At 34.1% G+C, this 15,647-nt stretch overlaps 1 protein-coding gene across 2 annotated transcripts; it reads right to left on the reverse strand.

Annotated features, from left to right (window-relative positions):
* Nucleotides 1-1,505: 1,505 nt before the first annotated feature.
* Nucleotides 1,506-15,541, reverse strand: LOC125052043 (beta-hexosaminidase subunit beta-like). 2 transcript variants are annotated; one of them, XM_047652693.1, is made up of 10 exons: nt 15,278-15,541; nt 8,164-8,377; nt 6,172-6,281; nt 5,730-5,953; nt 5,318-5,430; nt 4,720-4,921; nt 3,999-4,125; nt 3,502-3,585; nt 2,474-2,676; nt 1,506-1,726 (listed from the first exon to the last, which is right to left on the reverse strand). In XM_047652693.1, the coding sequence occupies exons 1-10, from the start codon at nt 15,446-15,448 to the stop codon at nt 1,537-1,539; spliced, it is 1,638 nt and encodes a 545-aa protein (XP_047508649.1). In that variant the 5' UTR covers nt 15,449-15,541; the 3' UTR covers nt 1,506-1,536. The 2 variants fall into 2 exon arrangements, with proteins under 2 accessions (XP_047508649.1, XP_047508657.1); XM_047652701.1 differs by having other exon boundaries at nt 5,730-5,938; nt 15,278-15,538.
* Nucleotides 15,542-15,647: the final 106 nt, after the last annotated feature.

Below are 15,647 nucleotides of genomic sequence, written 5' to 3' on the forward strand. Positions count from 1 at the left end.
GTTCCTTAAACTTTTGTATTTAGCATTGAGACTGTTATTTTTAACCTGTGGTATTGATAACACTATCATTACTTCGAAATCTTATCGTGATAATCCGACGTAAAAAGTAGCTTAGTAGACTTGAGTAAGCACGTATTTTGGCTCAGATTTAGATTTGCTTTTCAAACAAACAAAAAGGTCAATTTAAAATTCTAATTCACGATACAACGACCTCTATACTACTAATTACCCGATTCCATTCGAACCTAAGGATTGTGTGTGGACTCTACAGTGCACATTACGACTAGATACAGCCATGAGCTAAGACACTAGGACTTTCATATTTATACCGAGGAATAAGGATTAAGAGTAGGTAATAAGCGAGTTCATCATAATATGGTATCAACCACCTGTCGAGGTATTTATTTATACAATCTGTATATTTCGTGCAATGTAGGTATTTCGATACCTTGATAAATCAGAAGGGTTCAACGAGTTATGTAATTTGTCCAGGCGTTGGTTCCGATCCCTTATGCGCGCGTATTAAGACGACTTTCGAATAAAGAAGTGATTCGTAAAAAACCTATCATGAAATAATAAGTGAAGTGTAGAACCTACGGGAAGAAATACCAATAAACAATAGGAACAAATAAATGTGTTCTAATGTTTGCTAACAACAGAAATAATTTTCTTAGAAATCACTGAAAGTTAACCGTTAAAGTGAAATGCCAGAAAGAGGAGTAAAAACCTCGGAAATACCAGTCAGTAACTTGAATTTTTATTTGCTTGAAAAATGCAATGGTAAAAACGATTTAGATTTAACAAGATAATAATAAAAAAATATAATTACCATACCCAAAATAAATGTTGTGCATGCAACATAAAGTAGATCGACTCATTTGTTAAAAGTTATCCATATTGTTATTATAATAAATTTTGAAACATGCACAAAATTCTTTGATTTCGTCGGCAGCTCTAGTTCCAAGCTAGCCGTTTTTACTTTACCAACCACGTCTAGGAATGTAAAATACAAAACGTACGGTTTTTACATTATGTTCAATAACGTGAGTTGACCCAATTCGATATCCAGCCCATGATATCTTTCTACACGATTCATATCTCATATTTTTTCTAGATGTTTCTTTCAGTTTAAGATTATGGAAACTTAATAACAACAAGTAGAAAAGGCAAATTAACTGAACGTGTGTGCACAAGCTTTACGATATATTGTCAAGTGATTTGACAGTCCAACCGTTCGGATGCAGAGTTTTTCTTCTTTTTTAGAGGATGTAAAACGGCAAATGAAAGACGAGAGACAAAGCGTTTATTTTAATTAGTTTAGATAGTGATTAGATATGAACGTCTTGAACTAGAGCTGCTGTTTACCAATCGCACCTCTTTCATTAGCCAAAGTCCAAATACAGTTTCACGGACGCGCTCAATTTTTCGATACAGAAATGTTTTGTTTATAATCTATTCCTATCTGAGCACTGAAAAGAACTTTGTATTATAATAAAACAATGACAGCAATTTTATCGTTTATTTAAGCCTTAAATTCTATGGGATACAAAAGCCAGGTCCCGAAGGTGGTTGTGCATCGATACCTCGTCTTATCATTCTACATGTATGTTCTTCCATACGTTGGTATACTTCTAAAGGTATTGTATCGAAAATAGAGCGCATTCGCCTGCCGAGCGTGTTTGCACTCCACAATCGTTCAGCGACTGCACTGGCTCGCGGCCAGACCCTGCAAATATAAAGTTTAAATTTACCCTACATAGTAATGTAAAGCTATGGCTCATTTAGACTATTGAAAAATTATACTGGTACATTAACAGCATACATTTTTGGCTGTTCTATTTTTTATTCCAAACTATAACGCATACTGCTTTCTACCTGTCTTTGAAATCGGAAGAACATAATGATTGTGATTGTACATGACAAGCAGAAGTTGACGGAAAATACAGCTTCTTAGTGACGGTTGCTCAGTTACTTATTTAACTTCAACATGCGTTATATCGAACGCTTTTTAAAACTTTTTATTCTGGATTTAAAAATACTTGTTTTAGTTTTAATGGCCCAGTAGCCTTCTAAGAAATCAATAAAACAGAACAGTAACGTAGAACAGTGTCCAATAGATGGTCAACTTCTATTTCTATAGTTCCTTACAACTGTAATATTAATAAGTTTCAGAATCGATAATACACGCTAAGTGGGACCCGTATGTTAAACACTTATAGAATTTCATACAAGAATTTGGGTTCGCGATATGCTCGACTCTATCTCCTAATTGCATACATTCGTGCGAGAAACATTTCTGCGTCTATTTCACAGATTAATAGGCAAATCGGTGGTCAGCCTTATAGCACAGAAGGTGCAGGTATTCAGGAAACATACACATTTGTTTTGTTCCTCATTCCAACCTCCTGGATATCTTGCTTTTAACCAATCAAAATTGAGGTGCATAGTATATAGAAACCGAGTGATAGTTAACCTGCTCATAACATTTCTGTCGTCGACCATTTCCCCCCACATACAAGCCTCTCCTCCCACAATTCCGTTCGCCAAAGTAGTGTTAAATGTCACATCAAACACCATCTGGCGGGGATCAGCCCAGTAGTAATCTGGCCAGTTGCTACCCAAAGCGTCCAGGTACCAGGTGGATGAGAATATCAGTCTGTGCCCAGCTGTTAATATCTGTTACAGATTTAATAATTATAGCTTAAGCTAGAAACGGTTATTATATAATATATAAGGCGTTATTCGAGTGAAGGAAACAAATGAACATCGTTACGCGAGAAATATGTTGGTAAAGGTTTTCGTTTATATAGCAGCCAGCAGGGCCCTTACTCTGTAACTTCTAATGGGATAGCGCAAAACAAAAACTCATTATTAACATTGAGATTGTCGGTATAACTGTCGCACCCATCTAGTTTAATATGCCGTTCAATTAACAGCCTAGCCTTTTAACTAAACAGCGCCGTTTAAATAGCGGGCTGAAAGATATTCAGCCGTAGTGTTTGTAGAAACATTTAATAAACTGGCTGGTAAATGCTTAGGCCATTCGTACGATAGAGTGACGAAGAAGATTGTGAAGAAGAAGAAATAGCTGACATATTTCTTTAAAAATTAAATTAACAGTCAACATTTCGCTAGGCAAGTAATGAAACGTCGTCGATCCATGTCATTTGCCCAACTGTTTGATCAACTGGCTGATTATATTTCAGGCCGCTAGTTAAACGGCACTGTTTAGTTAAGAGGCTAGGCTGTTAATTGAACGGCTTATTAAGCTAGTTGGCTGCGATATAACTATTGGATGTCAAAATGTTAGGGCGCGGGTCCAGGAATGTTTCCCAGGGGCGATGATAAACTTTCATATTTGGTGAATTGTGAAGTACACCGTAAGGCAAACCAATAAATACACACAATAATTTCAAAGCATTAAAGCACTTAAATCTATTCAGGATTATACAATTTAGGTATACAAATACATACAATTAATGTTTAACAAAAACACCTTACCGAGACCATTTCGCTAATCCAACTTCCCTTCCACACATGAATTATTGTTTCTTTTGATAGTGGTACTTTTTCGTCAAATACTTCCTGCAAATATTAGCATCGAACATATAGGACTTACAAAAATAATAGTTTTGTGACCGTAATTTTCTAATATGATCCATGATCATCATGTATCGTTATTCGAAAGAGGTATCGGCTTGCACACGAAGCTCACATTTGCACAAATATGCACAATTTAAGTTTTAGAAAATAATAATATTTATTTTTATAAATAAATATTTTTCTTCCATTAACGGAAAGGCTTGTTTTTGTGAGCCTGAGGCCTGTTAAAGTTACCTGAGTTACTTGCCTGATGACAACCACCTCCTTCCCCCCTCCCTTTCCACTCCACCACTTCGGATCGAAAGAAGGTTTTAAGAAGTAGTGCCAATTTAAATGAAACGCAAATATGGCTTCTGAAGTTGCTAATAATAATTTTGATAAGTCAAGAGGCTCACCTGCCAAAGTACGACTTCAGAATCGTTAGCCAGCAACGGTATAGCATTTTCCATGAAGAGACCATGCAACTGTGTGACACTGAGGTTGTGCGAGTTCATATATTCGCGTAGCTCTGGATTCGAACGCCTGATGAAAAAATCTAATCCATAATATGAACAACCATCGTGGGTTGAATGTGTTATGTGCCCTTGACTTACTCAGGTCCTGAGTTAGATTTAAAGAACAAAGACAGCAGAGAAAACGCCTGCCGTTTGCTCCCCTTTTACTTATGTACGGTTTGAGTTATATTTTATTAAAATCCATTATTATCCATTATTATCCATTATAATCCATTATACCTATGTCTATCATACCGTGGTTTGGACATGGCGTAAGATCGGGAGGTGCTAAGTTCGATTCATTCGATGCTTGTTTTCACGTAGAAAAGATATAATAATAATTTCTTGTATCTAAGCAGGCGATTACTCTTTGTTCATATGTTCTTTGAATCTATAAACTACTGAACAGCAGAGAATTTGATCATGAATTTCCCATGGAATTAACTGACATTTAAAATTTTATTACTAGAAGTAATTTACATATTACTATGTTTTGTTAGAACTTCAAGAAATTTCACATCTTTTGCTGCTTCTCTCAAAATTTGCAAAATTCAATTGCAGTAATAAAAATTGTACGGTCTGAAATAAATAGATAATCAAAACTAAAAAAAACGCAACATACCAACAATCCAGTTCTACTTCATCACCCCCAATGTGGAAGTATTTATCGGGGAACCAGGTCTGCACTTCTTGGAATAAATCCCTCAAGAGCTTGTAGGTGATATTCTTAGTTGGATTCATGGGACCCAAACCGACCACTTTGTCCTGTCTGTAACATTCTGTCAGCACATCGGGGAATGCATTACCCCATGACCGAGTGTGACCTGGAAATTTGAACCACTAAAGGTTAAACTGGTTTATTCCAGGACGTAACTAATCCAAAATATAATCCAGTCAAAATCTGTTATAACGAGATCGAAGGGACTTCTTATATTTGGTAACAGCCGATGCCGTTGTTATTAAGTACCTAATACAATAGAACTCAGACGGGATCCTTGATTTTGGTCAATATAACCGGTATGTTGTTCTAAACGATGTCGTCGTAAACGGTTTTGACTGTATCTTTATAACATAACTTGCCTGTAAGCATATTAATGTTTAACGTTATAGGTTTTGATATAGTCAAGTTATATTTCATCAATCGATATAAATCCATATACATATTGTTTCAGGGATTTCGCCGTAGGCATACCTTTATTCAAGCTAATTAACCCTCTTACCCGGTACATCAAATTCAGGTATTACTCGTATTCCACGGTCTCTTGCGTACTCCACTACTCTTTGTATATCCTCCTTAGTATAGACCATTGAAGAGTCATACGCGCCTTGTTCGCTGAAATTAAAATATTTATTTCGCCAGTTTTACACAAGGAAGTTGTATGTGAGTCGTAATTTATATTATTTCATAGAGATTAGCAGCTTTCTGTGCATCATCATCCACTTTTGGATCAAACACATGCCGGTTTTCTGATCGGCTATACCGTCTAAGGGATTGTTCATTGAGAAAAAAAGTTGGTAGCCGATATACTAATAATAATAATTAATAATAGTTAATATTCTAGAACTATTTTCAATTTATCGTACGTCTATATGAATAAAAAATATAACAAATTTCGGTAAGTAAATTCTAACCTCAACTCCGGGAACCGTTCGCTCTGATAGGGGAAGCTCTGATCATCGACGATATGCCAATGGAAGACATTCAACTTGTTGTAGGACATCGCGTCAAGCATTTTCAGAATATTAGACATCGAGATAAAGTGGCGAGATGTGTCCAGTAAGAGACCGCGATGGGAGTATTGAGGAAAGTCAGTTATTTTCGTTGCATTCACTCGTAGCTCCTGTAATATAAATTGCTAAAAATGAGAAAATGCAAGTTTAAAATAGAATATTTCTATAACATGATTCAGCTACACAATGTTCATATTCGAAATTCTCACTCAAAGTTTGCAAAACGCAATCAATGTACACTTTTACTGTATTATAGATAGATACTTATAGATGTCCAGGGCATTACTGCTTTGATTTTATAAATTGTATTGCACGCAGTAGAGCTCTCTATGAAATTCCTTACATTACGATCATTCGACAGGTAAAAGAGCTGCGAGAATGTCTCTAGACCTCGTATGATTCCCCAAATTGACGCACTTCTCAGCGTCGATGTTGAAGACACGTTTAGTTTATCTGAAATTAAGACAGTGATTCAATAAGCACATGGTACATAATGTTTGTACCTTACATTTATCAGGTGAAACAAAACAAAATAACCATCCTAGAGCATTCTCTACGCACGATTCTTGCCATTTGGATTTGACAAGTACTAAGTAGTAATAAAAACGCAGTCCGCAGCACAACCTGCATTGACTGCGTTCTGGCGACGTGGACTTGTCTTTATTGATGACCACTTCTTATTCTTTGGGCACATAAAAAGAAGAATCATCAAAAATTTATAAATTAATTGCCTGAGTTCACTTCACGCGTATTAATTTACACGATTATATGTATACAGATTAGGAAAGACAATTTAATTTAATTTAATTAACTTAAATCGACATTACAATGTTAATTTCCTTGGTGCCGTATTAAAATTAAAATATAATAATAAATTTTATTGTAAATTTCAGGCCTCATTTTTCTTAAGATTAAAGTAAGATGTTATTTTTAGGACAGCTAAAAAAATAGTTTTGAGGCCAAGAGGTATACCTGTACTTTGATAGTACCTTAAAAGCCTTTAAATCTTTAACTTATAATATGCGATAACAAAGTCAAAAAAATATTTTTAACTGAAGTCTAGTTATTTGTAAGTAGGCAAAGTGAATAAAATAGCCAAGAAGGCAAAAATATGTACATATACTAAAGGCGAAGAATGTATATAAATTGCTTACGCAGAAATGACGATAAATCATAACGATAACAGTGCGCAATGGTTTGCTATGCACCCGCTTCATTTTAAAAACAATTATGATACAGGCAACTTATTTATTAAACGAATTTACATAATCCATACACATACATAAGAATTATTAGGTATTCCCATTAACCTCAATCTTTTCTAAGGTACGCATAAAAACCTTTAGCGATATAAGCTTGCAAGCGCAAATACGTTGTCCTAAATGTGCCAAATGCGCTCCCATAGAAAAATAATTTACACCAACCCAATAATTGTTAGTTTCGTAGTTTTTAATAACGGTCGTTCGTCTATTTATCTCTGTCAACGACAACTGACCACGTAAGGTCATTAACCTTAATTCGAAATCGTAAGTGTTTTGTTTATATTAGTAAATACAATGTTTATTAATTCTTAGAAAGTAAATAATTGATATGAATGTTTATTTTAAACAATTGCTTACTTTTAATCACTTGTATGGCACGGTATCAGTTACGCAATGCAAAAACTCTGATGCTACGAACGGACATATTATAAGTATCGAGTCATTTCTAATTTTTATAGGAGTGTATTTTCAAATCAATTTATTTCACAAAATACATATAATATTGTAACTAGTTTCTGGTTTCCTCCCATTCAAACCAGAAAGTGTTTTGGGTATCCAATACCCTAATTGTGAATACTAAAGAGTTTAATATTGGTACATGTAGATATTTATTTATAGAAAGTACGGGTATAGGTATAAACTTACAGGTGGTCAAAATATGGTTTTTATTATGCTTTACCTGAATTAAACGCATTGAATAACCAATTTTACAATTATTTATTTCAAATAAACGCGCTATAAAGTAGCAAAAAATCAGAGACAATATCGGGGAAGTGGTGGGAAGCACCCTAGATCGATGTGTAGGCAAATCATACCCTAATTTTATTATCAACCCTAACTCAGAAATTGGTTCGGGCAATCTCAGGATTCATCCCCACCATTGTCCCGATATCGCCATTGATTTAAGGGCCGTGTGTACACGCTTGTAGGCATATCGTAGTGTCGGGAGATTTTAAAATTTAAAAAAAAATGTAACATCCACAAAATTATCAGTGAAACTGATACAGAAATGCCACTTTTGGGTGGTGTCACTCTTCATTCCGACTTTTAATAAAAATTATAAGTACACTTACAACTCTCATCCATTTCAAAATGCGGATACTCTTCGCAGGGTTCGGTCAGGTCCACCTGCAACTCATCGATACGTCCTAGGTAGTTCTCATCCCTGCCAATTCGACGTCTACGACGCTCGTGGTTCCTCCGATGGTGTAATCCACTTTTGTTTTTTATTATGAAAGAATAACGGTTTATTGCGTTCACAAGGATTGTGCAGTTTTGTCCAACTACCTGTAACATATTATTGTATGATAAAATACAAATTAATAAAGTTATTCAGGCCGACTGAACGGCGATTAATTTATTTGCGCAGAGGACATGGTGCAAAGGTGCACTTTCTGTTCCTGAACTCCTAGGGTGTCGAATCAAGGATGTTCTTACGTAGGCGAATCCATACGCTTAACTACGAAATTGCGGATTTTTAATACGATCGAAGTATCGCAGGATAGACAGTTGTACATGTGGGCGCAAATTCATATATAATGATTATATTTTTCAAACGTGTAAAGATTGATATTTAATTCAGGTAAATATTTATTTGATTCAAGTAAATAAATATATATGGACGCAAATTTATATATAATCATTATATTGTTGCATAAATATAAAGATTGATATTTAATTCAAGTAAATAAATAATATTAAGGATTGATAGTCTGTGGTAAATTCATAGCATTTATTATTTATATTGAAGAAATGGTGTTAGTGTCAGCTGTCATTGTCATTGTCATTTATTAATGTCAAAGTCAAATTACGAAGCCGTTAATACGATTGGTCTATTTGTCAATGTTGCTAGATCTATAAATTACCGACTATTCAATGGTCGATAATAATAATGACTCCATAGTCATTATTATTATTATTATTAATTAAAGTCAATAATTAATATCAATTATCATATCACTTTAAACATTTAAAACTTATTGATAATAAATATTAAAGTAATCTTTGACACTTGTTTCTATGACTGCCGTTTGACTCTGTGGTCGATTCGGGTTCGGTCGTGGAACGAGTACACGAAATGTCACGAAACCTCTTTATTACAAATTCTGGTTGCTATATATATGGGAACTGGTTGGTGAAGCGTTTAGTTCGGTTGAGCGGCCGAACCAATCAGAAGCCTTTAAAAAGCGGACTTTAATGTCGAAAGTAAATGGCTGATGCCAACAAACCAATTTATGACGTCATTATCTTCAACAATTCATCGTGGTGTCCGGACACAACAATTATGGCGTATTCAATCTCCGACAGCAGCGGTGGGATAACTGCCCCAAAAGACTTCTGAATCTTTGAATGGCACAACCTTCATTTTACGTTAAGTTACGAGTTAAACACCTGCCGACAGCTGGTTGTTGCATTCAACCAAGTGGGAACAAGTAAAGGAACCATACGTTTGGCAACGAATTTCGGTATGTGAATGAAGTGCAGAAATGGTGCAACTACAAGCGAGCTGCTACGCAGTGTACGCTACAACGGTATGGATGCGTTTTTTAGAGGATTCGACGAGAAACTACCGACGCCGAGGTAATGGATGCGATGGTCACAGGTATTTATTTACTCTTGAGTTTATTCGATCTGAGTTGCTGAGTATTACCCTCAATTTACTTAATAAATTAGTATTAGTTTTGGAAACGTTTTGTAAACGTAAAATCGAAAATAGTTCACGTGAGCCACTTGTTATGGTTCATATCTTAAAGAATCAATTCGTTTGTTTCACTTGCAATGAACCGTCATTTGTCTCGGTACTGCATAGAGAGAAATACCTCTAAGGCTAACGTTATTTCGTCACTATTCAGTAAGAATAATTTCAATTTTTGTGGCACTTTTAATAATTCTAAGGTTATTGAATGATTAGTGCCATCGTAAGAATCACTTCGAGAAAAATTGCTACCGTCGTCAAAATGACGAACGTGACGCCCTGAATAAATGTAATTAATAACTATTGTTCATCTATTGGGGGTAGTACGAAAACTATATTTATTGGTAACAAACATTATTACTGTCTTTTTATACTGGTGCAGATCGTTTCTTAATTCGAGAAAGCATTGCTGGTTTTAATAGTTAAATCTTGGTAAACGTAAACAAGTTGACGTACAGTTTATGGGCATTGAGGGTCAAAAGTTTGTCTCAAAGCAAAGTGTTACAGCTATGGTAGAAATTGATAGTGTCATTTTAGAGCTAGCGTTTTATGTAGTAGGTGACAACTAAACTCAATTTGATATTTTAATACGGTTTAATCTTCTTTAAAAACAAACCCGGCCTTAGCGTTACTCTCAACGCTATGTCCATTAATCGTTAGTTTATTGAGTGTTCAAATTTGACGCCCCTATTAAAATAAATACCGATGAATGAAATTTACAATATCATCAATGTCGTACGGGTAACAATCGGTGAGCTAAAAGTTAGATTTAAATAAATATACCCGATAAAATTGTACAGGGGAAATGTGGAAATTATTCGAGATTTACAGTAATATGGCATATTAAGAGATAGATAGCTCTTCCCCATTCAGAGCTCAATTTTATTAGTCGAGAAAAGGAACGGGATGGACCGACATTGCGTTTATTTTCGCGAGTTAAATTTAAATACGGTTAGAGATAATTTATTATCGTTTACCTTTAATTGCAGACCAAATTAATAGATTAGGCAAAGCCCGTTATTACAGCTGCCTAGATATGGCAACTAGCTTTCACAGACTTCCTATATTTATTTATTACATTTTAGGAAGATTTACAGTATTTTAAAGAAAAATTAAAGTTTGTAAATTATGCTTACAAAAAAACAACCAATTAATAACAAATATCTACCTAGGGATATTCCATAATATCTTAGGGACAATAGGAAGAATAAAATTAAAATTAATAATTATGAATTTATAAAAACTACGAAACAGTTAAAACATTTCAATTTAGTATGAAAAAGCAAATTTAAGTTTATAACTATTCTAACGGAAATAGCCGGTGTGTGTGAGTGTGTGTCACACAGTCATTTTATGAACAGAAAAGATCGATGTCAAACTGGGTTAAATATTGGTTGTAGGTCTTTACATTTCGAATCATGAATGTACTTATCAGAAGACTTTTGAAAAACTGCTTTCGTGACACCAGATGGATAGTTTGAATATTTAGATATGCCTTTCGGTCAATTTATGTATTTTTATTTTTTATTTTATTTTTTTATTTTTTTCATCGCGAAAAGCGAAGAGAGCGTTTTATAATGATCATGATAAACATTCCATATGTTACAGATATGGCGAAGTAAGATTCAAATCAAAGTTGTCAATATAAATTTGAACCATCCAATATTTTTAGACGTTTACTGTTCACACATAAAATTTAATTTGATTAGTCATAATAGTGTAATGACAAATATAAATTTTGTATTAATACTCAATACGAAATGTTTTCTCTTCAGCTCAGTTACATTCTAAACATCAAAATAGGGTGATGTTTGTCTACCGTACGTTGCGATTTCTTTCTTTCCACTTTTCGGTCTTATTCTATTTTGTTGGGTATTACTCATCACTAAAAACTAAGCGAGCATTTTATATCGATCATCATAATGAAGGATCGATGGGTAAGTGAGATTTGAATCACAGTTGTAAATATAAATCTAAAATTGAACCTTCTAATATTTTTGACGTTTATTTGTTGAACATCAGGAATGTAATTTGATTTAAACCCCTAAAGTCGAAACAGTGTGACGACAAATATCATGGTTTTTGTGATACCATTTTACCGTAGGTTTTAATTTTTATTTATTTTTTAAAGAGATCGGTTTCCCGTATATTCTTATATTCTGTCATTTATACAGCTTATAAGAAGAACTGTTTCATAATCCTTAACCTAGTTGTCAACAGGCCGAGGCGGTTTTGTTGTCGTTGGCTGAATAACCAATTGAGGCAATTGTTTGAACGTCATGGTAAGTTACCAGTTCAGTCGAATGGACCGTATGGGCGGAAGATTCGTCAGACCGATATACGTGAGGAGGCTTCTACTTCCTGCTAACCTGACGTTGTTGGACCTAGGTAATTGCATTATATTTATATAACTTTCATGACGATAGATGATGTTTATTTTATGTATGCGCATTGATGCGTTTATACAAAATATTATTTTTCCTATCCAAAACATCCTTCCTAAAACGCTGGCTGGCCACCATGCGTATCCTTGATCCTGGTCTGGTTGGCTAGATCTCGAAATGAGTGATGCCTTGTGTTGGCTAGATCTCGAAATGAGTGATGCCTTGTGTTGGCTAGATCTCGAAATGAGTGATGCCTTGTGTTGGCTAGATCTCAAAATGAGTGATGCCTTATATGTTGGCTAGATCTCGTAATGAGTGATGCCTTATGTGTTGGCTAGATCTCGTAATGAGTGATGCCTTATGACTTATGTGTTGGCTAGATCTCGTAATGAGTGATGCCTTATGACTTATGTGTTGGCTAGATCTCGTAATGAGTGATGCCTTATGACTTATGTGTTGGCTAGATCTCGTAATGAGTGATGCCTTATGACTTATGTGTTGGCTAGATCTCGTAATGAGTGATGCCTTATGACTTATGTGTTGGCTAGATCTCGTAATGAGTGATGCCTTATGACTTATGTGTTAGCTAGATCTTGTTATGAGTGATGCCTTGTTTAAAGTTGTAGCAATCTAAAACAGCGCAAGGGACGCGCTGGAGTCAGTATGGCCGTGTGGGCGCAAATTCATATATAATGATTATATTTTTCAAACGTGTAAAGATTGATATTTAATTCAGGTAAATATTTATTTGATTCAAGTAAATAAATATATATGGACGCAAATTTATATATAATCATTATATTGTTGCATAAATATAAAGATTGATATTTAATTCAAGTAAATAAATAATATTAAGGATTGATAGTCTGTGGTAAATTCATAGCATTTATTATTTATATTGAAGAAATGGTGTTAGTGTCAGCTGTCATTGTCATTGTCATTTATTAATGTCAAAGTCAAATTACGAAGCCGTTAATACGATTGGTCTATTTGTCAATGTTGCTAGATCTATAAATTACCGACTATTCAATGGTCGATAATAATAATGACTCCATAGTCATTATTATTATTATTATTAATTAAAGTCAATAATTAATATCAATTATCATATCACTTTAAACATTTAAAACTTATTGATAATAAATATTAAAGTAATCTTTGACACTTGTTTCTATGACTGCCGTTTGACTCTGTGGTCGATTCGGGTTCGGTCGTGGAACGAGTACACGAAATGTCACGAAACCTCTTTATTACAAATTCTGGTTGCTATATATATGGGAACTGGTTGGTGAAGCGTTTAGTTCGGTTGAGCGGCCGAACCAATCAGAAGCCTTTAAAAAGCGGACTTTAATGTCGAAAGTAAATGGCTGATGCCAACAAACCAATTTATGACGTCATTATCTTCAACAATTCATCGTGGTGTCCGGACACAATTATTATGGCGCGTTCAATCTCCGACATACATGTTCATCCGAGAGGTGTTGATAAACGTTCTAACTTATAAAATTTTTAGTTTATTAGGTACTCAAACATTACACAAAAAAAACTTAAAAATGCAAAAGTATGCACAACAATTACTTGGTAACTAAAACAATAAATAAAATAGAAATTCAAGAAAGCTCACACGAAATTTAACAAAAGGCAAAAATATATCATATACATAGTAAGGACCCAAAGTGGCCAGTGTAATTTGACGAAATCTTGAGAGAGAGAAAACGGACTTTAAAATGCCATTATACAGTTGATCACCATCTGTTGATAGGAGCGTTGTAGGAAACATTCAGGTATGCGTGAGACAGGTTCATATTTTTATTTCTTGTTACAATAAATAGGGATCTTACCAATCAATTCAGTATGCACCGTGATTTGAATACGAGGCATCATGATTTGCGGGCGAATTAATAATAATAATAATAATAATGCAATAAATCATTTGACTGGTCTGTGCTTCAGAATTACTATCCCAATCGGATAATTGCATTTAAACTTCCAAATCACTATCACTAGAACTGGAAGATGACGAAGATGAATAAATTTTCCCAATGAATATTAAGTTAGGTCGCAATCCCAAACCCAAATCATACGAGTTTCACCGATAGCAATCCGAGATTGATTTGGCCAATCGAAGCACTGTCAAAATGGACAGATAGGTTGTTGGCATGAGTAAACATTCATTTTCATACAGAGGGCAATCTTCAATCTCTTATCCGCCCTCTGAACGATTGGTTGAATAATTAGATTGGTATCTCAGTCCATGTATTGAATATTGGCATGCTTTTCTTTAGAAATGGATTGAATTGTCAGTCTATGACAGCTAAAATTGGATTGAGATTGCATATTGGTTTTGGCCGTAAATCATTAACATAACTTATTGGAATTTACTTAATTAAAAAATATATCTTAAATTAAAGTTTACCGAAATTAATACTTTAATTAGTTTTTTTGATATTATTGAATTTATTAATAAATTCGACTCAAACTATCGCAATGTAATTGCATGCAACTGTGTTTTCTTTTAAATGCACGCATAAAATTATTGGACCAGATTAGAGAGTTTATGTCGAAACATCAGTGAACATTAAAGTAAAAAAGAAATGCCCTACAAAATCAAAAGAAATACGACCGTAAAATTTATTTAGCATGATGTATAGATTTTTCATTATTGCATAATAAACATGATTTCATTTAAACAATCCAGGCGGCGCTCGCCTACCTGTTGAGTATTTTGTATTTACATTCTATTAAGATACAATTTACATAAATTATTATGGCTATTACGGATAACCTAATGATTAGTGCTCGATTAAAGAGTTCAATTTAGTTGGAAATTGCTCCTTTCAAAATCCTTCACGTGAGCTGAGATTTGCCAGAAGGACGCAACAAAATCAATAATTTCAACAAAGAGTTTCGAATCTAAGTCAATACTTACGATTTATTAATAACATTAATATTATAAAGCCGCTACAAGCATTCAGTCAGTATCATAGATATTTTTTCCTTGATTTTTTTAAATTTATTACTTTTTAAAGCTATAAATAATATAATTTTTATTTATAAAAATAATTACAAATTTTATCTCATGAAATTACGATTTATTCTAACACATACCTTTACTTTAAAATGGGAAGGGTTGAATAAAAAATATTTGTTTTCTTTAGTTTCCTCTTGGGGTTTGGGCCATACATGTCCTTTCGTAGGAGGGAATTTTGGTCCCGGATTCACTATGGACATTCCCGACCCGAGTCCGATATACACGATTAATAATAAAAATTTCATCATTTTTGTTGAATATTAAACGCCAAGTGATCAGATGCGCGGTCTACGCTACACTGATTATATATTTTCTTCAATGGGTGTTTGTGTAAGTGTAACGATGTACACTGTGTAATAATTAAGATTCATTTACGATAACCTTTTGGACATAGGATAAATAAATAAGAAGATAATTTCTGTAATTCCGAAAATTGGGTTATTATAT

The sequence above is a fragment of the Pieris napi genome, chromosome 1 (assembly GCF_905475465.1).
Source record: "Pieris napi chromosome 1, ilPieNapi1.2, whole genome shotgun sequence".
Classification (NCBI taxonomy): Eukaryota; Metazoa; Arthropoda; class Insecta; order Lepidoptera; family Pieridae; genus Pieris; species Pieris napi.